Source organism: Macaca fascicularis, chromosome 17 (assembly GCF_037993035.2).
Source record: "Macaca fascicularis isolate 582-1 chromosome 17, T2T-MFA8v1.1".
In the NCBI taxonomy this organism is placed as follows: Eukaryota; Metazoa; Chordata; class Mammalia; order Primates; family Cercopithecidae; genus Macaca; species Macaca fascicularis.
In genome coordinates this window covers 1,097,726-1,125,725 of record NC_088391.1, presented here as the reverse complement: position 1 = coordinate 1,125,725, position 28,000 = coordinate 1,097,726, and the positions used below count along the sequence as shown (strand labels likewise).

At 41.8% G+C, this 28,000-nt stretch overlaps 2 protein-coding genes across 36 annotated transcripts in view; both read right to left on the bottom strand.

Moving 5' to 3' along the window:
• Window positions 1-27,797, bottom strand: part of EEF1AKMT1 (EEF1A lysine methyltransferase 1) — a 147,280-nt gene extending 119,483 nt beyond the window's left edge. For 14 of the 35 annotated variants that reach the window (XR_012426713.1, XR_010582370.2, XR_012426715.1 and 11 more), the window contains exons 1-4: window positions 27,044-27,766; window positions 8,706-8,868; window positions 6,458-6,540; window positions 193-473 (exon numbers count right to left, since the gene is read on the bottom strand). Coding sequence is in view for 26 of the 35 variants with exons in the window: in XM_065532945.2 (XP_065389017.1) it covers window positions 193-473; window positions 6,458-6,540; window positions 8,706-8,849 (508 nt within the window). In the remaining 9 variants the exon portion in view is untranslated. The other 21 variants (XR_012426719.1, XR_012426718.1, XM_074021674.1 and 18 more) reach the window with 2 other exon arrangements.
• Window positions 18,665-19,010, bottom strand: LOC135967977 (thymosin beta-4-like). Its single transcript, XM_065532948.2, has one exon. It carries the CDS (start codon window positions 18,933-18,935, stop codon window positions 18,801-18,803), a length of 135 nt encoding a protein of 44 aa, XP_065389020.1. The 5' UTR covers window positions 18,936-19,010; the 3' UTR covers window positions 18,665-18,800.
• Window positions 27,798-28,000: the final 203 nt, after the last annotated feature.

Genomic DNA, 28,000 nt, shown 5'->3' with positions numbered 1-28,000 from the left:
TAATTCTTTAGGATCCTTAATGGCAGAGTATTATCAGTCCTAGTTTACAGGTGAGGAATCCAGGGCACAAAGAGTTAAATAACTTGTTCACAAGTCACACAGGAGGTGGTGGACTCAGGATTTCTTCTTGACCCTTAAGACCCGAATAGCCACTGTCAGTGACTTTCATGAGATATGAAATGCAGCACCTACCTGTGCACAGCAGAATCTTGCCCCGTGTCAGGTACTTGATGGTTTCTGATGTTTTTCTGAGACATTCCTCCGAAAGATAGGGAGGATCTGCTATTACGATGTCAAAACTATGTGCAGCAATTCTTTCGGGTAAGTCCAATGGATTATTGTAATCATAGAAAATAAACTCCTCTCCATACATGGCAAATCTTTTGTCATATTCAAAGATATATACAGTAAAGTTTTCTCTGCACAGCTCTCTGAGTTTCTGGTAAACACTAGGGGCACTCACACATGCGACTCTAGGAGACAAAATGAACACACTCATGAAACATCTTTAATAGAGAGATTACAGTGTTAACAACTACTTCACTAAAAAACACACAGGTCTGAGTGCTCAGATTTTCTTACAGGAAACAATGCAAACTGGTGTAATAGTCAATGTTGAGAAAAAACTTTATAGTGTCTCATTTTTGAGGAATCTGGTACTTAAAAGTCTGTAACTTATAATTTTTTTTTTTTGAGATGGAGTCTCACTCTGTTGCCAAGGCTGGAGGGAAGTGGCGTGATCTCGGCTCACTGCAACCTCTGCCTCCCGGGTTCAAGCGATTCTCCTGCTACTGCTTCCGAGTAGCTGGGATTACAAGCACGTGCCACTGCGCCTGGCTAATTTTTTTGTATTTTTAATAGAAATGGGGTTTCATCGTGTTGCTTGGCTGGTCTTGAACTCCTGACCTCAGGTGATGTGCCTGCCTCAGCTTCCCAAAGTGCTGGGATTATAGGCCTGAGCCACCGCGCCTAGCCTATAACTTATAACTTTGAGATATGAAAGACTATAGTTTTTATAGTGAAAAATGTAAAATAGCAGGAACACATTATGACAAAATTTAGATTGAAGTTAACCCAAAGCCTAAATTTACCTATTATTTTCATGCTATGCCTTTGATATTTAAGTACTTTTTGTCCCAACTAAATACTATAAAGTCATTTTGTAATATTCATGATCTTGAAAGATAAACCCAAATAGCTCCCCAGCTCACTCCAGTTCTCCACAAAGATACATTAAAATGCGATCTCACTGCAGACAAGCTGTTCTGAATTTCTGCTTTGCTTCTTTATTGTATAAGGAAATTAAAGTATCTATCTCATTACAGCAGCCCACAGTTTATGAATGGGTAGCGTTCCAAGAGTTAATTGTGAAAACCAACTGCTGGCCGGGCGCGGTGGCTCATGCCTGTAATCCCAGCACTTTGGGAGGCCCAGGCGGGCAGATCACAAGGTCAGGAGATCGAGACCATCCTGGCTGACACGGTGAAACCCCGTCTCTACTAAAAATATAAAAAATTAGCCGGGCATGGTGGCGGGCATCTGTAGTCCCAGCTACTTGGGAGGCCGAGGCAGGAGAATGGCGTGAACCCAGGAGGTGGAGCTTGCAGTGAGCCGAGATAGCGCCACTGCACTCCAGCCTGGGCAACAGAGTGAGACTCTGTCTCAAAAACACAAAATAAATAAAATAAAAATAAAAGCAACTGCCGAAAAGCTTAGAAGTAACCTATACATGGAATTATTGAGTTGACTGTGATACACCTATTTTATTTTTTTTTTTTTGAGACGGGGTCTCACTCTGTTGCTCAGGCTGGAGTGCAGTGGCATGACCTCGGCTCACTGAAACCTCTGCCTCCCAGGTTCAAGTGATTCTCCTGCCTCAGCCTCCCGAATAGCTGGGATTACAGGCACCTGCCACCACACCTGGCTAATTTTTGTATTTTTAGTAGAGACGGGGTTTCACCATGTTGGCCAGGCTGGTCTTGAATTCCTGACTTCATGATCCACCTGCCTCGGCCTCCCAAAGTACTGGGATTACAGGCGTGAGCCACTCTGCCCGGCCACTAATTTTTTATATTTTGTTGCAGAGATGTGGTTTTGCCACGTTACACAGGCTGGTCTCAAACTCCAGAGCTCAAGCCATCTGCCTGCCTTGACCTCCCAAAGGAGGTGTGAGCCACTGTGCCCAGCTGGTATGCCTATTACAATGGAAAGTTCTGTGGCCATTTAAAACAGGCTGAAGCAGCCCTCTCTCTGCTGATAAGGAATGATCTCTTAGATATATTCAAGGAACAGAACAGTGTAAAGTATGCTTTCCTGGGAGTGGGGATATATGCTTATAGTTATACAGGTGACCTCTATCCAAGAGACAGTGACCATGGCTGCCTCATGGGAGAGTGCCTGGGGGACGTGGATACAATGGAGAAGAGATTGACCTTTTCTCACAATTCCTTTGTCACGTTTGGATTTTTATATGTGCATATATTGTCATTCCAAAAAGGACCTAATTTAAAAATTACGCTCAGCTTTAAAAATATGTGATACATTTCTTAACAGAGACAAGGTACCCATCTTAGGTACTCATGCCAGGCTAAGCAGGCTTCTCAGCCCAAAGACACTGCAGCAGATAACAGAACCAGTGACATCACATAATGCTTCTATGGAAACATGTGTTCCTGCTAGCAGGACACAACTCTCCCTGCACGGCAGCTCTGGATCAGTGCGGTGGGAGGGGGAAAAGAAGCTGGAGTACAGTGGGATTATAGCCTGACTGTGCTGACAGAGAATGAACTGCAACCAAGGATTATATACGCACACTATGAAAACATCTTCCGATAAAGAAGGTGAAATAAAGATATTTTCAGACAACAAAATTGCCTCCAGCAGGCGTTCCCTGAGAAATCCACCTGAAGGATGTACTTCAGGTAGGACAGTGGTCCAGGATGCAAGAAGGAATGAGAGCAGAAAGACTGGTGGGTCTGGTGGGGATGGTGGTGGTTACCTGGCAGCAGTGGGATCAGAGAACCTATGTTGAAAGCCCAGCTTTGCCACTTCCCACGGGGTGACCTTCTGCAAGTAGCTGAACCTCTGGTCTCAGTGTCTGTCTTTAAACTGGAGAGTGTAACAGGAACTAATGCACAGAGATGTGAGGATAGAATGAGATGACCCTGACAACACACTTACAGCAGGAGAGGGCACACAGTAAGCACTCAAGAAATGCAGTTCCTACTCATCTTTAAAATGATGACTCAGTTCCTATGAATACTGAAGTTGACTTTCAGATGAGATTAAAAGTTGCTTCCAAGGCCCTCGTATTAGTGGCAAAAAGGAAAGTATATGTAAAAGCAGTGTCACTAAGAAAAACCTACTAAACGACTACATATAATCAAAAAAAGAAAAAGAACAGTGAAAAGAAAAATGGAAGATTTCCCACTACCGATGGCAGACTGAACACATTCACGTAAATGTGCTCCCTCACGAAAGCCCACTAAAAACAAGAGTACGATTTCATGTTGTCTTATTTAGGAATACAAGAACAAAAACCAAGGGGCGTGTCAGCGGAGACTAAAGCAATCACGCTGAGGAAGCGGAAGAGCAGATGGGTGGGTAGTGGGGCTCGGCAGACCTGCAATGGCCGAATCCTGCACTGGCACCCGGAAAGCTGAGAAACGCCCTGGTTCACGAGGTGGCACACGCAAGGGCTCAGGAAGCCACAGAACTCGGTAACTCAAGAAGCAGAGGTGAAGGTGGGGCCAAAACTGGGAGGTTTCACTGAAAGGCCTATTTTAAGAAGCATTCTTTCTCAGGATTATCTGCTATATCCCAAAGCCTGCCTCCCCATGACGGTGGCAGAGAACTGGAGGGATGTTTTCTGGATGGGGGGATGCTTGGAAGGAGGATGCCAGGCACAGTGGATGATGATGTGCTGTGTGGAAATTAGGAGGATTAAGTTAAACGCAGTGGACGATGAAACTTCCAGCCTTTCAGTCACATGCCTCCAAGGATGATGTCAACTAGATGTGTAACTTCCAGTCAGGAATTAGGAGAACCTTCCCTGGACCACTGACAAAACTACAAGAAAAGTCTTAGACACGGGGGTTCCCTAAGAGAATGGCTCATTCAGATGCTCCAACTGTAGAGATCAAAGCAGGTGAGGCTCCCAGTTTTCGAGTGCCCCAGCCTTCAATGTCCACAGACACTTAAGGAACACAGATTAGATAAATATATCACATGAAATTAACAAACAGAAAAAGCATTTTGAGGTAAACAGAGACTATAGAGGGAAAAGAGAACTTTAAAAAATTCTGGGCTGGGCGCGGTGGCTCAAGCCTGTAATCCCAGCACTTTGGGAGGCCGAGACGGGCGGATCACGTCAGGAGATCGAGACCATCCTGGCTAATATGGTGAAACCCCGTCTCTACTAAAAATACAAAAAACTAGCCGGGCGAGGTGGTGGGCGCCTGTAGTCCCAGCTACTCGGGAGGCTGAGGCAGGAGAATGGCGTAAACCCGGGAGGCGGAGCTTGCAGTGAGCTGAGATCCGGCCACTGCAGCCTGGGCGACAAAGCGAGACTCCGTCTCAAAAAAAAAAAAAAAAAAAAAAAAATGCTGTAATATCCTCAGAAGGATGAACAAGACACAATAATAAAGAAATACCCAAAGACCAAAAAAACAGAGCTGCAGACAATTCCAAGCATGGTAGCAGGTATGGTAAACTCAGTAGAAAGTTTAGAAGATAAAGTTGAGGAATTCTCCCAGAAAGTAAAGAGACAATAAATAGAAAAAGAAGAAAATTAAAAGATCAGGTACAGTATTCAAAGAAGTTCCAAAAAGAGGAACAGAAAAAAAAAGTGGAGAAAGAAATCAAAAAAATAATGTAAGATAATTTCTTAAACGGAAGGACATGTGTGTTGAGGATGAAAGGCGCTCCAGTACCCAGGACAACAGATAAAAACTCCACAGTGAGGCACATTGAATACTGGGGATGGATAGAAAAAAGCAAGTTTCCTATAAGAAATCAGAATGCTACTGGATTTCTCAACAGCATGTATGGAAGTTTGGAGACAATGGAGCAACGCCTTCAAAACCTGGAATGTGCTGTCCAACAAAACCATCACAATCAAGAGGAAGGGTAGGAAAACAGCATTTTCAGACATGAAAGGTTCTAAAAACTCCCCTCCTACGTGCCTTTTCTGTAGCAGCTATCGGAGGAGGTACGCCACCATGATAAGGCTGTAAACTTAGGATGGGGTACGGGAAATAGGGAATCTAGAAGGAAAGACAGGTATAAGGACTCCAGCATGATGATGAAGGGAGATACCAAGAAAAGAGGTGGAGCAAAACCAGCGTGAGACCATGCAGACTGGGACAGGTGGCAGAGCCCTGGGAACAGGTTTTTTTTAAAGAAGTTGAAATATGTTTGAACTTACTGATAGGATATTTAGACAGAGAGTTCGGGGGTTAATAAGGGATATGGATATAGAATACATTAAGCCTTTTAGAACCCTTTGGCTTTTTTTTTTTTTTTTTGAGACAGAGTCTTACTCTGTCTCTCAGGCTGGAGTGCGGTGGTGTGATCCTGGCACACTGCAACCTCTGCCTCCCAGGTTCAAGCAATTCTCCTGCCTCAGGCTCCTGAGTAGCTGGGATTACAGGATGCACCACCACGCCCAGCTAATTTTGTATTTAGTAGAGACAGGGTTTCACCATGTTGGCCAGGCTGGTCTCAAACTCCTAACCTCAGGTGATCTGCCTGCCTTAGCCTCCCAAAGTGCTGGGATTTCAGGCATGAGCCACCACGCCCAGTCACCATTTGACTCTTTATATGCATGCAAAGTTCTGATAAAAGTAAAAACCAGGCTGGGCGTGGAGGCTCACGCCTGTAATCCCAGCACTTTGGGAGGCCAAGGCAAGTGGATCACAAGGTCAGGAGTTCGAGACAAAAATTAGCTGGGCGTGGTGGCAGGTGCCTGTAGTCCCAGCTGCTTGGAGGCTGAGGCAAGAGATCGCTTGAATCCGGGAGGCGGAGGTTGCAGTGAGCCAAGATCGCACCACTGCACTCCAGCTTGGGCGACAGAGCGAGACTCCATCTCAAGATAAATAATTAATAAATACATACATACATACCAAATTAACGAAAAAGAAAACCTATATTCTTAAAACTTCAAAATGGTCAAACATTAAGATTTTCTCTTTTGAACTGAACTCTATAAGGATAAGAAACAGGTTATAAAATGTTAAAAGGAAAAGAGATAAGACCTTCCACAATGAATAGGTTTCTGAGTGGGTCTCTAAACCCAGTGTTGAAGCAGGTCTTAATCTGTCATGTGCTGCAAACCATGATCTACAATATTTGCAGATTATAGTTCAGACTTCTTACAAACCATCTGTCATCCAGAAAGGACATTCAAAATATTCCATTAGATTAGAAGCCAAAAAGAGAAACAAAATTTGAATCTCACCTGCCACCTTCTCCTACAGCTGCAATTGCCTCCTGTGCAAGTCGCAGAGCAGTTTCCTGACTATACCAAAACTGGCTCAACTGCTGTAACAGAGAAATGGGTTGATAACATTTTAGAACTGGCATAAGCTTTGTTCTTTTAATTTGTATCTACTATACCAGTGGACAGATAGTTTTAAAATTTTTTTCTTTTGAAAATTAATTTTTCTTTGAAATTACTTTAAATTAATACAAGCCCTTAATGAATGAATGGAATCCAGGCATTGAGTATCAATGGCTATTAACACCACAAAAGGAGACAACCAGTGTTTCTCCCGATAGAACATACCCCTACCTTTGTATGAGTTTTGCCAAAAAAAGAAAATAGAACTTGAATCTAAGCTTCTAGGTTCAACTAGCAATGAAAAGAATTACAAACACAGAGGATGGAAGAATGAGTTCACTAACACCAGAGAATACAATCAGCAAAATCCAGACTGTGCTCCTTGCCCACAGCCTCATCTTACCTTATGCATGTTTCCTGAATTACTTGTTTTTCCCTTGGGGGCAAGTTTGTTTTTCATCTTGCTCCTTCTGTTTCATGCTGATTGATGATTTTAGAAAAATTTTAGTGATCTTTAATTATCTATTCATAGTTATAAATTAAGCAGGAGTTTAATGGAAGAAGTAGCATGGTTTTCCTCTGCAATCATACAAACCTATTTCTCCAACAGGCCTCTCTCTTCCCTGAATGGCAGGCTGGGGGCAACTAGTTGCATGGGGCATGCCAACTGGGGGTTCTCTGCTTTAAAAATCTGCCCTGTGTGGAAACAACTCAAATGCCCATCAACTGATGGACGGACAGAAAAAATGTGGTACATCCATACAATGAACTACTACTTGGCCATAAAAAGGAACAGGGTACTGATATACGCTACATGGATGAGCGTTGGAAACATTACACTGAACGAAAGAAATCAGACACAAAAGGCCACATACTGTGTGATTCCATTTATATGAAATGTCCAAAGTAGCAAGTCTACAGAGACAGAAAGTGGATTAGTGGTTGCCAGGCGTTGGGAGAACTGGGGAATTAGGAGGTGACAGCTGAAGGACATAGGGTGTCTTTTAGAGGCAAAGAAAATATTCCAAAATTGACTGTGGTGATAGTTGGACCTATCTGTGAATTTACTAAAAACCATTGACTTGCCGGGTGTGGTGGCTCACACCTGTAATCCCAGCACTTTGGGAGGCCAAGGCGGGTGGATCACCTGAGACCAGGAGTTCGAGCCAGCCTAGTCAACATGGTGAAACCCTGCTTCTACTAAAAATACAAAATATTAGCCGGGCATGGAGGCACGTTCCTGTAATCCCAGCTACTCAGGAGACTGAGGCAGGAGAATCGCTTGAACCCAGGAGGCGGATTACTTGCAGTAAGCCAAGATTGCACCATTGCACTCCAGCCTGGGAGACAGAGTGAGACTCCATCTCAAAAACAAACAAACAAACAAAACCACTGACTTCTCTACTTTTAAAAGGTGAATTTATAGTATGTGAATTATATCTCAACAAAACTGAGATCTGCTTAAATAAGGAGAGCTTTACTCAGAGTATGGAGGACTTTTGTGTACTTCCTTCCTGAATGGAGCTGACTTTTTCCTTCTTTCTATGCTATGGTGGAGCTCTGGAGTTATCTTAGATTCTGTGTCTCTTTCTGGCTTTCCTACCCAAATTAGGGCATCCCAAAGCAGACTCTCCAGTTTGTTTAGTGAAAAATCCTCAGGGATTCAGCCTGGAGGTGAGTACCTCCGATGCTATGTATGTCTTCTGGATATGATCAGAAGGGGAAGAGATGTAGTACAAGAGCTTGGGAACCGCTGAATGTGGGTACGAGCTATAACACAGCCAAGCTGGGGCACACCAGCATGGCCAAGCAAGGCCTGGGTGGGGTACTGCCAGCTGAGGGTCCCCACCTTGCAAAGTGACCAAGCAGAAAAATCCTGTATCATTATCTCCTTATCTGAAAAACCCCATCTTCTGATCACCAACCAGCCTGATAGTCAGAATCAAGAACAGCTGTTCAAGAAAGCTGTTACACTGTTCTAAAATGTTCACTAACTGCTTTCTGTCTTAGCTCCCCATAGAGAGGTTCAGATCCCAAATGACAGGTGACAGAGATTCCGGTTTTAGGTGAGAAAAACACTGGACTAATGCACAGAGTAGGTTTCACATCAATACTTCCTGATGGCTGCGAAATGCCATTTACTTACCCAATTCTCTTCTATTATTCCAATGTTATATTTATCATCCTCGCCTAGGTCAATTTGTTGTTTTTGCTCAGCATAAAATTCCTGGAGAGCTGCTAAGGCGTGGGCAGAAAGCTGGGGTGTCTCGTCATCTTCCAAATCACTCATTTCACAAGTTGTTTATAACCTGCAGATCAAGAAATAAATGTTCTGTGCAGATTTTGTTTCCCCTTCCCATCCAGAAATGATTTTTTAAAAATTTTGTTTAACACCAAGGATCCAAACTGAAGTGAATTTTATAAAAGTAAACCAAAAATGAAATTCTAAGCCCCCCAGCCAACTGAATAAATCCCTCTTCTGAGGCCAAGTAAACCTGAAAAACCAGGCCACGGTGGAAGGACATATCTCATTATACTCTCCTTCCTTTGGAATTCAGACACACTGACCAGTATTAACATTAAAACAGAGATCTAAAGAGTGACAAAACAGACTCTTTGTAACAATAAGATATCAAATTCCAATCTGACTCTAGTATAGCACACACAACAGATAACAGGCCCCAAAAGAAGTTGAAGTATTTTATCCCCAATATCCCCAAATATATTTTCTGATTTTTTTTTTTTTTTTTTTTTTGAGACAGAGTCTCGCTCTGTCGCCCAGGCTGGAGTGCAGTGGCCCAATCTTGGCTCACTGTAAGCTCTGCCTCCCGGGTTCACGCCATTCTCCTGCCTCAGCCTCCCCAGTAGCTGGAACTACAGGCACCCGCCACCATGTCCGGCTACTTTTTTGTATTTTTAGTAGAGATGGGATTTCACCATGTTAGCCAGGATGGTCTTGATCTGCTGACCTCGTGATCTGCATGCCTCAGCCTCCCAAAGTGCTGGGATTATAGGTGTGAGCCACTGTACCCGACCTTTTGACATATTTTGAAATGGCCCTGAAAAGTTGTCTCCTGTGGAGAAAATCTACATACTATAGAGAAGCCCCTTCTCTTTCCAGGTCTTCTCCGGACCCAGGAGTGATTAAGAGTCTAGCACCTTTTTCAGTCTGATAGAGGCATTTAGCATCGCTTCTAGCTGAAGCCTGCTGCCTGCAGGCTTCATCTACAGAATAATAAGAACCTTGGTCTCCAGAACCCCTTATCTTAATCCAGACACTCCTTTCCATTGATTCCAAGATAATAACTTAACTCTTTCAACCAACTGCCAATCAAAAAAAATTTTGACTCTACCTATGACCAGGAAGCCCTCCACTTTCAGTTGTCCTGCCTTTCTGGACCAAACCATTATATACCTAACATGTACTGATTGATGTCTTATGTCTCCCTAAAACATATAAAGCCAATTTCTTCTGAATAGTTTTATTTATATATACGTCAAACAAATTATGGCATACAAATCATGTATCGTATTTTGGCTAGCTTATATATACTCAGTATGAGAAACAGATGGTCAACATAAGAGTAGATCATACTGCCCAAAGCAATCTACAGATCTGATACAATTCCTAACAAATTACAAACATCATTTTTCACAGAATTAAAAAAAAATTCTAAAATTCATATGGAACCAAAGAGAATGAATAGCCAAAGCAATTCTAAGCAAAAAGAAGAAAGCCAGAGGCATCCCATTACTTGACTTCAAACTATACTACAAGGTTATAATAACCAAAACAGCATGGTACAGGTTAAAAAAAAAAAAGATACATAATGGAATACAATAGAAAACCCAGAAATAAAGCCACACACATACAATCAACTGGTCTTCGACCAAGTCAACAAAAATAAATAATGGGGAAAGGATATTCTATCCAATAAATGGTGCTGAGAAAACTAGCTAGCCATTTGCAGAAGAGTAAAACTGGACGCCTACCTCTTACCAGATACAAAAATTAACTCAAGACGTATTAAAGACTGAAATGTAATACCTCAAACTATAAAAACTCTAGGAGAAAATATAAGAAAAACTCTTTTGGACATTGGCTTAGGCAAATAATTTATGACTGAGACCTCAAAAGTAATTGCAACAAAATAAAAAATTGACCAATGGTAAAGCTCTGCACAGCAAAAACAACAACCAACAAAGTAAATAGACAACCTACAGAATCGGAAAAAATATTTGCAAACTATGCATCCAACAAAAGACTAATATACAGAATCTGTAAGAAAATTAAATCAACAAGAAAAAAAGAATCGCATTAAAAAGTGGGCAGAGTACACGATCAAAATAAGGCACACAAGTGCCAAGAAACATGAAAAAATGCTCAGCATCACTAATTATCAGAGAAGTGCAAATTAAAATCACAATGAGATGCCATCTCACACCAGTCGGAATGGCTATTATTAAAAAGTCAATAAATAGGCCGGGCACGATGGCTCAGGCCTGTAATCCCAGCACTTTGGGAGGCCCAGGCGGGCAGATCACGAGATCAGGAGATCAAAACCATCCTAGCTAACACGGTGAAATCCGTCTCTACTACAAATACAAAAAAATTAGTCAGGTTGGTGGCAGGCGCCTGTAGTCCCAGCTACTCGGGAGGCTGAGGCAAAAGAATGGCGTGAACCCGGGAGGTGGAGCTTGCAGTGAGCTGATATTGTGCCATTGCTCTCTAGCCTGGGCGACAGAGCAAGACTCTGTCTCAAAAAAAAAAAAAAAAAGTCAAAAAATAACAGATGTGGGCAAGGATATGAGAAAAGGGAATGCTTATACACTGCTGGTATGAATGTAAGTTAGTTAATCCTATGGAAAACAAAAAGACCCCTGTACTAGTCTGTTTATTGCAGGACTATTCACAATAGTAAAGCCATGGAATCAACATAAGTGTCCTATCAAAGATGGGCTGGATAAAGAAAATGTGGTACATATACACCATGGATTAGTACACAGCCATAAAAAAGAGTGAAATCATGTCCTTTGCAGCAACATGGATGCAGCTAGAGGCTATTATCCTTCGTGAAATAAAAGAGAAACAGAAAACCAAATACCACATGCTCTCACTTGTAGATGGGAGCTAAACAATGGGTACAGGTGGACATAAAGACAGAAATAATAGATACCAGGGACTCCAAAAGAGGAGCAGGAAAGAGTAGGGGAAGGATTGAAAAAACTACCTATCAGATACTATGTTCAATATTGGGTGATGGGTTCACTAGAAACCCAAACTCCATCATCACCCAATATACCCATGTGAAAAACCTGCACATGTATGCCCTGAATCTAAAATTTAAAATAAAAATAAAACATTTTTTTAAAATATACATATTCTAAAAAATAAAAATTTAAAAATTCACAGACAAAACAAATACATCGAAATAATGGACATACTTAATGCTGATGAGAATGTAGTGATATTGGTATACTATCTAATTTAGATAACAATTTAAATTGGCATAATCTTTTGGAAAGGAATCTGATAATTTGGACATAAATATTTCTACTTTCTACACCAATTCTCATTCCTAAGCTTTCTACTCTGAAATAATCACAGATTCACAGGAAGTTGCAAAAATAATGGAGGTCCATCCCATGTATCCTTCCACCTATTTTTCCACAATGGTAACAACTTATATAACTACAATACAATGTCAAACCAGAAAATGAACAGTACAATCCACAGAGCTCATTTAGTTCAACAGTTTTACACACATTTATTTGCACATGTATGCACATGTGTATAGTTCTAGATAATGCTATCACTGTAGATTCATGAAAACACTTCCTTGGATAAGAGACAGAATATACCAGCACTACAGAGATGAGTTGTACTACCTTTTTAAAGTCATTCCCATCCTCTCCCACCTCACCCTCCATTCCTAACCCCTGGAGAGCATGAATTTGTTCTCCATTTCAATAATTTTGTCACTTCAAGAATTTTAGATAAATGGAATCATACATTACACAACTTGAGATTGTCATTTTTCACTCAGCACGGTTTAAAATTTACCCAGGATGTTCTGTGTATCAATAATTCATTTCTTTTTATTGCTGAGTAGTAATCCATAGTATGGCCACACTTTACTTAACCATTCACCCCCTAAAACATTTGGGCTGTTTCCAATTTTAAGCAATTACAAATAGAGCTGTTGTGAACATTCCCGTATAATGTATAGGAATATTCATTTTCATTTCTCTGGATAAATGCTCAAGAGTATGATGTTGGATTTTATGGTTAGAGTGTGTGTATTTTGAGGACATCAAAAAATTTATTTCATGATGATAAATTAAAAGAGAGTTTTATCAAATGAAGAACTGAATCCCTGTACTATGCGGTTTACTGTGGCCAGAAAAGTCAGGGTTCTCTTTGCAATCATGTAGTTTGTTTTTGAAATGCCTATTGAAGTGAAATGTGCAAATTTTAGAACATCCTTATTGAGATCTAATTCATATACCATACAATTCATCTATTTAAAGTGTACAATTCAGGTGGAATGTGGGAGGCTGGGGCAGGAGGATCACTTGGGCCTAGGAGATTGAGGCCAGCCTGGGCAATACAGTGAGACCTTGTCTCTAAAAAATGTTTTTTAAAAATTAGCTGAGTGTGATGGCATGTGCCTGTAGACCCAGCTACATGGGAGGCTGAGGTGGGAGGATCGCTTAAGTCCGGAGACATAGGATACAGTGAGTCAAGATCATACCACTGTACTCCAGCCTGAGTAACAGAATGAGAACCTGTGTCAAAAAAAAAAAAGATAAAAAAATAAAGTGTATAATTCAGTGACTTTTAGTATATTCAGAGTTGTGCAACCATCACTATAATCACATTTTAGAACATTTTCAAAACTCCCAAGAGTTTTGCTCTTTTTTTTTTTGCCATACCTTATTAGCGTGCATCCCTATCTCCCCATCCACACTTAGCCCTAGGCAACCACTAATCTACTTTGTCGGTATGTATTTGGTTACTCTGCACATAACAAAATCCCATGTACAAATGGAATCATACAATATGTAGTCTTTTGTAAATAGTTCTGTTTAGTTTTTTAAGTAACTGCCAAACATTTTTCTTGAGTGTCTGTACCATTTTACATTTCCTCTAGCAGTATCTGAGAGATCCAGTTCCTTTGCATCCTCACCAGGATTTGGTATTTATTTTAGCTGCCTCAATGTGTGTGTAGTGCTAGCTTCCGGTAGTGTTAATTCACATTTCCTGAATGCTTAATGTTGAACGTGTTCTCATATTTCTGCCATCTCTTTTTATCTCTGGTAAAATTTCTGCTCATCTCTCTTGCTATAGCTCAATATATCATTTTCTTTTATGGATCTTGTATTTGGTGCTAAGGATTTGTCAACCACTGAGTCCCAAAGAAGTTTTGTTTTTTGTTTGAGATGGAGACTCACTCTGTCTCACAGGCTGGAGTGCAGTGGCGCAATCTTGGCTCCCTGCAACTTCTGCCTCCCGGGTTCAAGTGAATCTCTTGCCTCAGCCTCCTGAGTAGCTAGGATCACAGGCATGTGCCACGACGACCAGCTAATTTTTGTATTTTTAGTCGAGATGGGGTTTTGCCATGTTGGCCAGGCTGGTCTCAAACTCCTGACGTCAGGTGATCTGCTCGCCTTGGCCTCCCAAAGTGCTGGTATTACAAGTGTGAGCCACCATGTTTGGCCCCAAAGACGTTTTATAAAACTTTTTCTATTATGCTTCACATAAAAGTTTTAGGTCAGGTTCTTTTTTGTTGTTGTTATTGTGTGCGGATGTACAAATTGCTCCAACATTTGTTGAGGAGGCTATTTTTGAAATTGCATTTTCACCTTTGTCAAAAATCAGTTAGGGACATTTGTATAGGTCTATTTCTGGGTTCTCTGTTCTGTCCCACTGATCTGGGTCTACTGAAAATACCATTCTTGATGACTGAAGTTGAATATTGAGTCTTAAAATCAGTTGGCATGTTTCTTCGTATTTTACTCTTCTTATTCAAAAAATGTTTTAATCTAGTTCCTTTGCCTTTCTCTACAAAGTTTAAAATAAGCTTATGTATAGCTATAAAAAAAAAATTCTTCCTGGGAATTTGATAAACATTGTGTTAAAACTGTATATCAATTTAGAGAGGATTGGTATCTTTATTTTTGGGGGGGTCTTCCAATCCATAAAACATAAAACATAGCACATCTCTCAATTTACTTAGTTCATCTTTGATTTATTTAATCAGTCTTTTTTTTTTTTTTTTTTTTTTTTTGAGACAGAGTCTTGCTCTGTTGCCCAGGCTGGAGTGCAGTGGCGCGATCTCGGCTCACTGCAAGCTCCACCTCCTGGGTTCATGCCATTCTCCTGCCTTAGCCTCCCGAGTAGCTGGGACTGCAAGCACCCCTGCCACGACCCCAGCTAATTTTTTGTATTTTTAGTAGAGATGGGGTTTCACTGTGTTAGCCAGGATGGTCTCGATCTCCTGACCTCGTGATCTGCCCACCTCAGCCTCCCAAAGTGCTGGGATTACAGACATGAGCCACTGCTCCCAGCCTCATCAGTCTTTTATAATTTTCAACACACAGGTACCGCACTTGTTTTGTTAGATTTATATCAATTTCATTTCAGGGAGCAGGGAGACGTGGCAATGGTAAATGAATTTTTTCAAATTTGATTCAATGTGTTAAATGTTAATATATAAAAATACTGATTTTTGTGTTTTGCTCTATCCTGTAATAATGATGAACTCTTACATTATTTCTAGTAGATCCTTTAGAGACTCCTTGGGATTTTATACTTAGAAAATCATCTCTGGCCGGGTGTGGTGGTTCATGCCTGTAATCCCAGCACTTTGGGAGGCTGAGGTGGGCGGATCACCTGAGGTCGGGAGTTCAAGACCAGCCTGACCAACATAGAGAAACCCTCTCTCTACTTAAAATACAAAATTGGCTGGACGTGGTGGCACATGCCTATAATCCCAGCTATTTGGGAGGCTGAGGCAGGAGAATCACTTGAACCCGGGAGGCGGAGGTTGTGGTGAGCCGAGATCGCGCCATTGCACTCCAGCCTGGGCAACGAGAGGGAAACTCCACCTCAAAAAAGAAAAGAAAATCATCTCTGAAATCAGGAATCATTTTATTTATTCCTTTCCAATTTAGATACCATTTATTTCCTTTTCTTGCCTTATTGCACTGGCTAGGACTTTTTTTTTTTTTTTTTTTAATTTGAGACAGAGTCTTTCTTTGTCACCAGGCTGGAGTGCAATGGTGTGTTCTCGGCTCACTGCAACCTCCACCTCCTGGATTCAAGTGATTCTCCCTGCTTCAGCATCCCGAGTAGCTGGGATTACAGGTGCCTGCCACCACACCCAGCTACTTTTTTTTTTTTTGCATTTTTACTAGAGACGGGGTTTCGCCATGTTGGTCAGGCTGGTCTTGAACTCCTAACCTGAAGTGATCCACCCACCTTGGCCTCTCAAAGTGCTGGATTACAGGCATGAACCATCGTGCCCGGCCAGGACTTCTAGTAAGTTGAATAGGAGTGGTGAGAGCAGATATCCTATGCTTGTCCCAGATTTTAAGTGGGAAGCCATTCAATCTTTCACCATTAAGTACGATGCAGCCACAACCTTCTGGGCTCAAGTGATCTTTCCACCTCAACCTCCCAAGTAGCTGGGACTACAGGCGTGCGTCACCATGCCCAGCTAACATTTTTATATTTTATAGAGATGGGGTCCCACTTTGGTGCCCAGGCTGGTCTCAAACTGCTGAGCTCAAGTGTTCTTCCTGCCGCAGCCTCCAAAATGCTGGGATTACAGGTGTGAGCCACTACACCCAGAGTGTAGATGTTTTATGTTAAGATGAGGAAGTTCCCTTTATTAGTAGTTTGCCAAGTTTGGTCATGAATGGGTGTTGAATTTTCAAATAACTTTTTGATATCAACTTACACAATCATGATTTTTCTTTAACCTCATGATATAAATTAAACTGACTGATTTTCTATTAAACCAGTCTCACATTCCTGGAATAGGTTCCACTTAATTGTGGTATATAATTCTTCTTATGTATTTCTAGATCATATTTACTAATATTTTGCTGAGGATTCCGTCACCTATCTTCGGGAGGTACACTGGTCTATAGTTGCCACCCAGTGGTATTTTGTTACAGCATCCCTAGCATTTAAGGCCTGATTTTTTTTTTTTTTTTTTTTTTTTGAAACAGAGTTTGGCTATTGTCACCAGGCTGCAGTGCAATGGCTCGATCTCAGCTCACTGCAACCTCTATCTCCTGGGTTCAAGTGATTCTCCAGCCTCAGCCTCCCCAGTAGCTGGGATTACAGGGACCCACCACTCCACCTGGCTAATTTTTGCATTTTTAGTAGAGATGGAGCTTCACCATGTTGGCCAGGCCAGTCTCAAACTCCTGACCTCCAGTGACCACCCGCCTTGACCTCCCAAAGTGCTGGAATTACAGGCATGAGCCACCATGCCTGGCCTGAAAATTTCTGTTATGAGAGGCCTTTAACTGCAAATTCAATACTTACAGGGCTATTCACATTATCAATTTCATATTGGGTGAGTTCTGGTAGTTTGTAGTTTCAACGAATTGGTCCACTTCATTTAAGTTGTTAAAATTTATCTGTATAGAGATGTTTATAGCAGTGCCTAATTGTTTCTAATGTCTTTAGGATCTGTACTGATATCCCCATTTCATTCCTAATGTCAGTAATTTCTATTTTCTCTTTTTTCTTACTAAAGGTTCATTAATTTTATTGATCTCTTTTAAAAAATAAGTTTTTGCATCGTTGACTTTGTTTTCAATTTCACTGATTTCTGCCTTTCATTTCCTTCCTTCTACTTTCTTTGCATTTGTTTTGTTTTAAGCTACCTTTTTGATCTGGGAGTTTAGAACACTGTTTTGAGACCATTCTTCTAATTTAAGCGTTTAGTGCTTTAAATTCCCTTTTAGCAACATCCCAGCAAATTTGTATACTTTTTCACCCATTTTCATTCAGTTCAGTGTACTTTTAAATTTCTGTCTGGCTCATATATTATTTAGAAGTACACTGTTTAATTTCCAAGTGTTTGGAGATTTTCGTTAGGTTTTCTAGCATGTATAATTTCAATACTTTTTTCAAATGCTGAAGTTTGTGTAATGGCTATGGATATGGCCTATGTTGGTGAAATGTTCCATGAATACTTGAAAATAATGTGTATTTTGATGTTGTTGGGTGAAGGGTTACATAAATGTGAATAGATCCTTTCGGTTAATGGTGTTATTAAGTCCCCTGTATCCTTGCTGGTTTCCCATCTAGTAGTTCTATGGATTGCTGAGAGGGAATTGAAGTACCCAGCTGTAATTGTGGATTCAGTTTTTACTTCATGCTTCATGTAATTTAAATTGTTCTCATTTGGTACGTACACTCTTAGAATTGTTGTTTGTTCTTGATGAATTCACTCTTATCATTATGTAATTCTGTTGTTGTTGTTCTGGTGATTTCCTTACTCTTTTTTTTTAAGTTTTTTTTTTTTTTTTTTTTGAGACGGAGTCTCGCTCTCTCGCCCAGGCTGGAGTGCAGTGGCTGGATCTCAGCTCACTGCAAGCTCCGCCTCCCAGGTTTACGCCATTCTCCTGCCTCAGCCTCCCGAGTAGCTGGGACCACAGGCACCCGCCACCTCGCCCGGCTAGTTTTTTGTATATTTTAGTAGAGACGGGGTTTCACCATGTTAGCCAGGATGGTCTTGATCTCTTGACCTCGTGATCCGCTCGTCTCGGCCTCCCAAAGTGCTGGGATTACAGGCTTGAGCCAACGCGCCCGGCCTTTTTTTAAGTTTTTAAACTTATTTGCATATTTTAAAAATTGTGCATTCCGATAATTAAAATCATTTGAACAACAACAAAAAAAGGCACTCTAATTAAACTGCATTACAGCCTGCAGGACACCTTGGGCCAGCTTGGTTTTACTCCAGATTTCACTGTCGTCCCACCCCCACTTCTTCCTTCACCAACATGCAAGTTCTTTCCTTCCCTGCCAGCCAGACAGACAGATGGAAGAGGCAGGCGCAGCCTTCGTTGTCTGTAGTTCTTTTATGTGACAGGGGTAGCACAGTCATTTAAACTTGATTCAACCTCTTTGCATCTTACAAGTTAAACAGCTAAAAGAAGTAAAATAAGGTGGCAATGCTTGTGGAATGTACAGTGCATAGTGGCGGCACACGCCTCATTACGATTCGCCTCCTTGCTTCTCCTGTTCAATCGCTTCTTTGGAAGGCGGTGGATTTTTCTCTTGCAGTCTCGTCTTCTTCAGTCTCGATTTATCGAATTTCTCGATCTCAGCCATATTGGGTTTGTCAGACATGGTTGCGGAGGAAAAGCAGAGCGAGGCACGCAAGAACGAGCGAAGTCTGGTCTGTGCAGTGGCCACCACCGAGTTGACTTCTTTACTCTTATGTCTACTTTACCTGCTATCAGTAAAAGTGCTCATGCTTTTTAAAAAAATCTTCTATGGTATATATTTTCCTTCCTTTCACTTTCAACACACACACACCCTGCTAATTTTGAAGTGAGTTTCTTGTGGGCAGCACATAGTTTTCTCCTAAAAAAAAAAAAAATCCTGGCCAGGCGCAGTGGGTGGCTCACGCCTGTTATCCCAGCACTGTGGGAGGCTGAGGCGGGAGGATCACGAGGTCACGAGTTCGAGACCAGCCTGGTCAACATAGTGAACCCCGGTCTCTACTAAAAATACAAAAACTAGCCAGGCATGGTACCTCTAATCCCAGCTACTCGGGAGGCTGAGGCAGGAAAATCGCTTAAACCCAGGAGGCGAAGGTTGCAGTGACTGAGATTGTGCCATTGCACTCCAGCCCAGGCAACAGTGTGAGACTCCAACTCAAAAATAAAAATAAAAAATAAATCCTTACTGATAAGCTCTTTTATTGGTGCATTTAGACCTTTTACACTTAATGTTATTATTGATATATTGTGCTTAAGTCTGCTATTTCATTATTTGCTTTGTGTTTCTTCCCTTGGTTTTTTTTTTTTTTTTGAGATGGAGTTTCACTTTCGCCCAGGCTGGAGTGCAGTGACGCAGTCTTGGCTCACTGCAACCTCCGCCTCCTGATTTCAAGTGATTCTCTTGCCTCAGCCTCCCCAGTAACTGGGATTACAGGTGCCCGCCACCACGCCCAGCTAATTTTTGTATTTTTTAGTAGAGACAGGAGTTCACCATGTTGGCCAGGCTCGTCTTGAACTCCTGACCTTGTGATCTGCCCGCCCTCTTCCCTTGGTTTTAATTCTTGTTTCATTTTCTAGCTTTCATATATGCTTCTAGAATTTTTCTTTTTAGAATTATTTTATACCAAAAGACAAATAGGCAAAACATTTCAATAGGCACTTTATAAAAGATGACACACAGATAATCAAAAATCATATGAAAAGGTGTTCAACCTTGTCATCAGGGAATGCAAATTATAATCATAATGAAGTACCACTATACACCTACCAGACTGACCGCAATTAAGAAGTCTAACATCAAGTAGGCATATACATATATGAAAAGATGCTCAAAGTAGAAATATATAATAGAGGCTGGGCATGGTGGCTCAAACCTGTAATCCCAGCACTTTGGGAGGCCAAGGTGGGCAGATCATGAGGTTAGGAGTTCAAAACCAGCCTGGGCAACATGGTGAAACCCCATCTCTACTAAAAATAGAAAAAAATTAGCCAGGCATGTTGGCGTGCACCTGTAATCTCAGCTATTTAGGAGGCTGAGGCAGTAGAATCGCTTGAACCTGGGAGGTGGAGGTTGCAGTGAGCACACATCACACCACTGCACTCCAGCCTGGGTGACAGAGTGAGACTCCATCTCAAAAAAACAGAAGGAAAAGAAAAGGAAAAAAACATGTAATAGAAAAAATTAAACTCAACTGAAATGTCCAGCTATTAGATAGTATATAACGTTGTATATTCCTACAGTATAAATATATTCACTACACAGCAGTGAAAACATTTTATAAATCTATTTCTTTCTCTATTGTTAGCTTACTAGCTCTGACTATTTAAGAGGTTGCTTAAGAATTATGGTATATGGCCGGGTGTGGTAGCTCACATCTGTAATCCCAGCACTTTGGGAGGCTGAGGCAGGCGGATCACCTGAGGTCAGGAGTTTGAGACCAGCCTGACCAATATGGTGAAATCCTGTCTCAACTAAAAATACAAAAATTAGCCGGGTGTGATGGCAGGCGCCTGTAGTCCCAGCTACTTGGGAGGCTGAGACAAGAGAATTGCTTGAACCCAGGAGGCAGAGGTTGCAGCGAGCCGAGATCACGCCACTTCACTCCAGCCTGGGCAACAGAGCCAGATTCTGTCTCAAAAAAAGAAACTTCTGATAGTATACATAAATCCATTTCTCTTCTCCAAATCTTTGTGTTACTGTTGTCATACATCCTACTTTTTACATTTGTTATAAATGCCACATTACATTGTTAAATTAAAAACTCATATATATATTTAACTCCTCATTCTGTTGAATAGCTATTTCCAGCTGGTGTCATTTTCCTTCTGCTTGAATGTCTTCGTTGAACATTCCTTGTGGTACAATTCTGCTGGTGATGCATTCTCTCAGCTTTTGCTTCTGATAATGTCTGTTTCACTGCGGGTATAGAATTTGAGGTTGACAAGTTTTCTTTTGGTATTTTAAAGATAGTCCTCCACTGTCTATTCACTGCATTGTTTCCACACATAAAATCTGCTGTAATTCTTATTTTTCTTCATGTCTTTCTTTTCTATGGTTTTAAAGGTTTTTCTCTTTATTACTGGTTTTGGGTATTTGATTATTATGTGCCTTGGTGTGGTTTTTTACATATTTCTTGTACTTTGTGTTTATTGAGCTTCTTAGATCTGTGGGTTTATAGTTTTTCACCAAAATTGGAAAAACTCTGACCATTATTTCCCAAGTAATCTTCTGTCGCCCTTCCCTTTCAGGGACTCCAATTATACACATATTTAGTAGCTTCACATTGTACCACAGTTCTTTGATGCTTTCTTCATTTTAAACTTCTTTCTCTTTGTATTTCATTTGTGATGGCTTCTATTTCTAGTGTTCAAGTTTACTAATCTACTATTCTTCTATGCCTAATCTATTAATCCCCTACAGTGTAATTTTCACCACAGACATTTAATCTCAGACATCTCCAAAAGTTACATGAGTCTTTATTTGCATATTTCCAGTTAACATGTTCAATCTTCCCTGTAGCTTTTTGAAAGCATAGAATATAAATTTATTTTAGCATCCTTGTCCACTACTTCTAACATACATCTATTCTGGGTCAGTTTCAGTGGACTGATTTTCCCATTATGGATTGTATTTTCTTGATTTTTTACATGTCTGATAGTTTTTTTAATTGAATGCCAGACATTGTGAATTTTAACTTGTATGCTATATATTTCTATATTCCTATATAATTATTCTTGATTTGCACTGAGACACAGTTTAGTTACTTGGAAACAATTTGATCCTTTCAGGTCTCATTTTTAAGACTGTTAGACAAGAGCAGAGCAGCACTTAGTCTAGACTGATTACACCCCATTACTGAGGCAAAACCCTTTGAAGTACTCTATCCAATGCCCCATAAATTATGAGGTTTTCCAGTCCAGCTGGTAGAAAAAAACACTATTCTTGGTCTTGAATGAGTCAGGTACTGTTCCTTCAAATCTTTTCAGATGTTTATTTCCGTATCTTCCAGTAGTTTCTCAAGGAGGTCCCTTTGCAGATACCTGGAGTTCTTTCTCTGTTCTCTTTGGTACTCAGCCTTGCACTCTAACCATCTTGGCCTACCCAGATTCTCAGCTATTAGTGTATTTTATGTGTGGCCCAAGACAATTCTTATTCCAATGTGGCCCAGGGAAGCCAAAAGACTGGACACCTCAATCTTTTGAAGGGTCTATTGGAAGGCTAAGATTGTAAATAGTGGTTAATTTCAGCGAATTTCAGCTCTCTGATCAGCAGCAGCTACCCATTCTCACCCTCCAGCCCCCTGACAAGCAGCTATGCATGCACTCTTGTTTTAAGTCTTAATTTATAAAGGTGACAGAGAGGACATGGAGAGATCAATGCCATTGAAAAGAAAGTTTAATGTTACAATTCTCCCCAGAAATGAGGGTCATGGCATGCCACAGGGGGCCACGTGAAACTGTCACGAGCAGAGACCACAAAGCAGAGAAAGGACCTGAGACTATGCCTTTATTGCTAAGTAAGTGGGAAGGATCTAGGTGGGGACATCCCCTATAGGGCATAAAGCAAAAACAGGCATTCTATGGTTGTCACCAGGAAGTCTGTGATATGAGGTTTGTGCACCCACAAGAGAGGGCTTAAAAGGATGATGTAAACAACTTTAGCCTTTAGTTTATCCCTGTAATTAATACATGCCAAACAGGCAAACACAAAATCTAAACACAGAATAGTTCCAGGAGCAGCTTGGCTATGCACACACTGAGGAACACCTTGCATAAAACTTACAGGAAATACCTGTCTTTCAAACATTGGAATAATCTGTTCTGACTACCTTTGCTGCTTCCAATAAGAAAGCCAAAGACACAGGTGGTGGTCATTGTTGCAAGCCCCTCTCCCTCTGGCTAAAGTGACTTCCAGCAGATTTAAAGTGCCAGCACCGGCTTTTACTTTTCTTTTTTACCCTTTCGGGAAGCCAGACATCTAAGGACTGAGACATTCAAACACAATGGCTTCCAGAGTTATCACATTATTATTCAAATGCCTAATTTTCAACATAAAAATTACAAGGCACACAAAGAAATAGGAAAGTACAGCCCATTCAAAGGAAAAAAATAAATCAAGAGAAACCATCCCTGAGAAAGACTAGATGGTTGGCCTCATAGACAAAGACTTTAAAATAACTATCTTAAAGATTCTCAGATAACTAAAGAAAGGTGTAGAGTGAGGAAAATGACATATGAACAAAATTGGAAATATAAATAGAGACAGAAAACAAAAGGAGACTAGAAATTCTGGAGCTGAAAAGTACAATGAAATGAAAAACTCACTAGAGGAATTAAAAGCAGTTTTAAGCAGGCAAAAGAGAATCAGCAAGCATGAATATAGGAAAATGAAATATACACATACAATGGAATATGATTCCTTTGGAAAAGAAGGAAATTCTGATATATGCTACAATATAGATAAACCTTCAGGACATTATGCTGAGTGAAATAAGCCAGTCATTTAAAAAAATACTGCGTAACTCCATTTATATTAAGTACCTAGAGTTGTCAAAATCACAGAGACAGAAAGTAGAATTGTGGTTGCTAGGGGTTCGGGGGAGGGGAGACTAGGGTTGAATGGGTATAGTGTTCAGTTTTATAAGCTGAATAGTGATGGATTATCTACTTTTAAGGTTTTTATACTTAGAACTAAAAATAATTTCACTCAACATGGGGTTGTCTATAGAAGTCCCACCAAAGAATGGTATGAATACTTGAAATGAATAGTTCTAGTTTACTGCAATAAGCACAAAGAACACATTTTCAGGAAAGCATACGAGGACCCAACAGGCTGGAATATTTCCAAGTAAAAATTCCAAAGATTATCTTGTGCGCATGCTGAACTGAGAAAACACGGCAAAATGATCTTCAAACAACTAAAAGGTTTCAATTTGGTATTTCAGAATTGTGAGTTCATACAGGAAAAAAAATCAGGGAACTATTAAAAGCCAATGCTGCCTGGCAAAATTGAAGAGTACAAGTTCCTAAAAAAGGCTGCACCACAATACTGCCTAGAACTGAAAGAAAAATAAAAGTGTGTTTGTGTGTATGAGTGTGTCCATATACATATGCAGACACATACATACACACATATGCATATATATTTATCTTTGACATAGAAATATATTTTTTTTTTTGAGACAGGGTTTCACTCTGTTGCCCAGGCTGGAGTGCAGTGGTGTGATCATGGCTCACTGCAGCCTCAAATTCCCCAGCTCAAGCAATTCTCCCATCTCAGCCTCCTGAGTAGCTGCGACTACAGGTGCACACCACCACGCCCAGCTAATTTTTGTAGAGACAGGGATCTCCTCATGTTGCCCAGGCTGGTCCTGAACTCCTGGAGTCAAGTGATCCACCCATCTTGTTCTCCCAAAGTGCTAGGATTACCAGCATGAGCCATCATGCCCAGCCAATTCCATTTTTATTAGTACTTTCCACAGCTGCACCACTGAAGAAGGGCTTTTATTACCAGAGTCTCCCGCTGTCGCCCAGGCTGGAGTGCAGTGGTGCGATCTCAGCTCACTGCAAGCTCCGCCTCCCGGGTTCATGCCATTCTCCTGCCTCAGCCTCCCCAGCAGCTGGGACTACACACGCCCGCCACCATGCCTGGCTAATTTTTTGTATTTTTAGTAGAGATGGGGTTTCACCATGTTAGCCAGGATGGTCTGATCTCCTGACCTCGTGATCCACCCCCCGCGGCCTCCCAAAGTGCTGGGATTATAGGCGCAAGCCACTGTGCCCGGCCATCGAAGAAGGGCTTTTAAATTACAGCCTGTAACTTGTTAATCACTTAGAAATAAAACATGAAAACCAAAAAGGAATCAGTTGACTTTAAGTGCAAAACAAGGAATTCCAAAGAGCAATTTAATAAAACTGTCTACTTTCATAGCTGTAAAAGGCAATTAAGTTCCAATCTATGTAAGAATTCGATCCCAAAATAAAAGTTTGAAGTGTATTAAATCCATTCCTTTGATAATCATTTTCTACCATGTAGGAAGCACTGTTTGTTCTAGGTGGTAAGTCTCAAAGTCCTTATTCTCTTGGTGCTTACATTCGAGAGGAAGACAGACTAAAACAATACGTATGAAATAAATGTTAGATAACAGTAAGATTAACAGAGGAACACATGGAGAGCATAGGGGGCTGCAATTTTAAGAGTCGTAGAATGTTTCCTACATTGTTAAAGTGAGTTCAAAAGTGCATCACTTCTAATGAGGAAAACTGAAATCGGTTAGCAAGATAAACATCAAAGATTAAATGAAATGGCCGGGAGCAGTGGCTCACGCCTATAATCCAAGCACTTTGGGAGGCTGAGGCGGGCATATCACCTGAGGTAAAGAATTCGGTATCAGCCTGGCCAACATCGTGAAACCCATCTCTACTAAAAATACAAAAACTAGTGAGGCGTGGTGGCAGCCGCCTATAGTCCCAGCTACTCAGGAGGCTGAGGCAGGAGAATCGCTTGAACCCGGGAGATGGAGGCTACAGTCAGCTGAGATCTCGCCATTGCACTCCAGCCTGAGTCACAAGAAACTTCATTTCAAAAAAAAAAAATTAACCTATTTTTAACATTTTTTAAATCACTATCTCATTATAGCTTTATTATTTTTAAAATTTCTAAGGGGGTTTATGATCCAAAAGAGTTGGGAAGTACTGTTATATTATTATCTTTAAATTTTTTCTGGCTACTCTGGGCACACTCTCTATGGGGTGGTCCTGCACCACAAGTGGCAGTAAAAAAATTTTTCTTTATATTTTGAAATTTGTACCTATGGATTATATTGAAATTATATTATTATTAAACTGACCTTGGACCTTATGTGGCTCAGACTCTAGATCAGCAGTTCTCACAGAACGAGGAGCCCTTTTGTCGCTAAGGGGAACATCTGGCAATGCCTGGAGACATTTTTGGTTGCCATAAATGGGAAGGAGGGTGCCACTGGCATCCGGTGGGTAGAGGTTGCCGAACTTAAAATTCACAAGACAGCCCTCCACATCAAAGAAGTATCCCACCCCACAAGCTGCAGCCGAAAAATTCTAGGTTAGGCAGACACATGGCGAACACCAACGGTAAGGTGGACGCCCTCTATAGAGAAGCACCATTCACGCCCTGGGATCAGAGTGGAGGGCCTGAGTGGGGAGAGGAGTGAAAGAGCAGGTGGAGTTTCAACTCGACCTGAAGGAAAGGTAAGGATGAAGAGTGAGGATTTCAGAAGAATGGAACAGCCTGACCAAAGGGTCGGACACGTTGGCTTGCAGCGTAAGCAGGGATTAGCCGGCTTCTCATGGGCTGTGGTTAGTCTCTTTTTGTATAAAATCACTCAATTTCCATGTTACCAAATTTACTTAGGGCAAAACCACCATACTATAATTTCCACATTCATTCTTGTGTGAAATTAGGTTAAGACAGCGGAAAAAGCATTAACCTAGGAGCCATCCCAGACTCCAGTAAACCGCAGGCGAGCGAGACTCCCTCTACGAATGGGTAAGGCCTAGATATTCTCCAAATACTTTTTATAGATTGCTGTATGATTCTACCCTTAATCCAATGTATGTCCAGAAAAGGGCCAAAGGTTTTCATTCTCTTTTCATCTTTGAGTCCCCCTGCCTCAAACAGTTCCTTCCGTATCGCTTTCCAGAATTCCATTTATCCTGTTTTTAAATTAACTTTAAAAAGGAGGTAACGCTTACAGTGAAATGCAGGTCGTAGGTGTGCAGTGCGACGTTGTGATGTACACCGCGTGTAACCACAACCCCCATCAGCAAGGCCTTCCTGTCTGACACGTGGCTCCCTCCAGGATCGTCCCAGCGCTTCTTCTGCACCTCCGAAGCTACTGGCTTCGGAGTAAAGGCAGCAGCAGTGAAGCCGTTTCGCAGTAAAGCCGCCCTCGTCCTAGTCTACTCCACCTCGCAGCCCCCGCACCCGGCAGGGTGCCCGCCTCAGAAGCCCCGGCGACAGGGCCCGCCGTCCAGGAGCGGACAGTCAAGCCTGGTCGGGTATTTCGCCAAATCCCTCCGCGAACTTCTGAGAGCAAAGATGGAAAGGACCGCAGGCCGAGTCCTGTTTCTACGCGGAAGGAAGGCCTCCACGCGCTGCCGCAGCCTAAGGGTTCACGTCCCCCTCAGCACCAAGGCCGCCTGAGGCCCGGGAGCCAACGTGCGCGGCCCAGGACGCGGCCCCTTCAGCGACCCGGACACGAGGCCCGACCGCGCCCAACCAGCAACCACGACCCATTCTCAGGCCGGCGCCAGCTCCTTCCCTCAGGCATCCGCCAGCCACCGCTAACTAAACTCTTCCGCTACCACCGCCCTGGAAAAAAGGTGAGAAACACATACACCAAACGCACCTAACCCAGTCCAAAACCCCTCAGCGGCGCGCAGCCAGCCCCACAGCTGCGCCGGAACCCGCCACTCACCAGCCGCGCGTGCGCAGTCGCCCAGACTCTCCGTGGGCAGTGGGAGGGGCTGGCCAGAGTCGCGCTCGCGCAGGCGCAGACCCTCCCGCCCAGGCGCTTGCGCAAGACAGGCCATCTCCCGGCAGCGTCTCAATCTCGCGTTTACTATCCTGGGGGTTGTCTCCATCCTGGAGTCGTTCCTTCACTTGTCTCATCAGCTGCCTCCAAGAATGGTGGCAAGAGATATTTAAGG